The following is a 529-nucleotide window of genomic DNA, read 5'->3' as shown; positions in this document are numbered from 1 at the left end:
TCTTGGATTCAAAGATGGTCGTCATCGGCGGCAGAACAGACGGAGACTGCTCAAAGTCCGTATGCATGCAGCAGCACCAGCAGCAGCAGCAGCAGCAGCAGCAGCTGCTGCTGCTGCTGCTGCTGCTGTTGACGGGTGTTGCTGCGGTTGCTGCTGTTGTGTATCTGCGGCTGCTGCTGCAGCAGCAGCCCTAGAGGCAGCAGCAACACCACCACAACAGCAGCAGCAACAGCAGCCGCAGCAGCTATCGCAGCAACGCCTCTAGCAGCAGCAGCAGCTGCTACAGCAGCAGCAGCAGCAGCAGCAGCAGCAGCAGCAGCAGGTGCTGTGCATGTTTGCCTTCAGGCCTCTATCAACTGCAGTGTATGATACGGAGACAGTTGAGTGGAGACTGCTGCCGAGCATGGGGCGAGTACGTCTGCTGCTGCTGCTGCTGCTGCTGCTGCTGTTGTTGCTGCTGCTGCTGCTGCTGCTGTTAGTTGTGTTGCTGCTGCAGCTACTGTACTGATCTGGTGCGTTTGCTGTTTTG

The 529-nt window shown here is 58.2% G+C and overlaps 2 protein-coding genes across 2 annotated transcripts in view; one reads left to right on the top strand and one right to left on the bottom strand.

Moving 5' to 3' along the window:
- The window catches only part of EMH_0040150 (protein serine/threonine phosphatase, putative / sortilin), a gene marked incomplete at both ends in the record, with an annotated part of 4,489 nt that extends 4,224 nt beyond the window's left edge, over nucleotides 1–265 (top strand). Inside the window, one exon of the mRNA XM_013495469.1 lies at nucleotides 183–265. Within this exon, the coding sequence (XP_013350923.1) occupies nucleotides 183–265 (83 nt within the window). The remainder of the gene's footprint in view (nucleotides 1–182) is intronic.
- Nucleotides 266–341: 76 nt separating this feature from the next.
- Nucleotides 342–529, bottom strand: part of EMH_0040140 (uncharacterized protein) — a gene marked incomplete at both ends in the record, with an annotated part of 2,243 nt that continues 2,055 nt past the window's right edge. Inside the window, one exon of the mRNA XM_013495468.1 lies at nucleotides 342–529. Within this exon, the coding sequence (XP_013350922.1) occupies nucleotides 342–529 (188 nt within the window).

The sequence above is a fragment of the Eimeria mitis genome, genomic scaffold (assembly GCF_000499745.2).
Source record: "Eimeria mitis Houghton genomic scaffold, Emh_scaff1589, whole genome shotgun sequence".
Classification (NCBI taxonomy): Eukaryota; Apicomplexa; class Conoidasida; order Eucoccidiorida; family Eimeriidae; genus Eimeria; species Eimeria mitis.
This window is presented reverse-complemented; position numbering and strand designations above follow the sequence as displayed.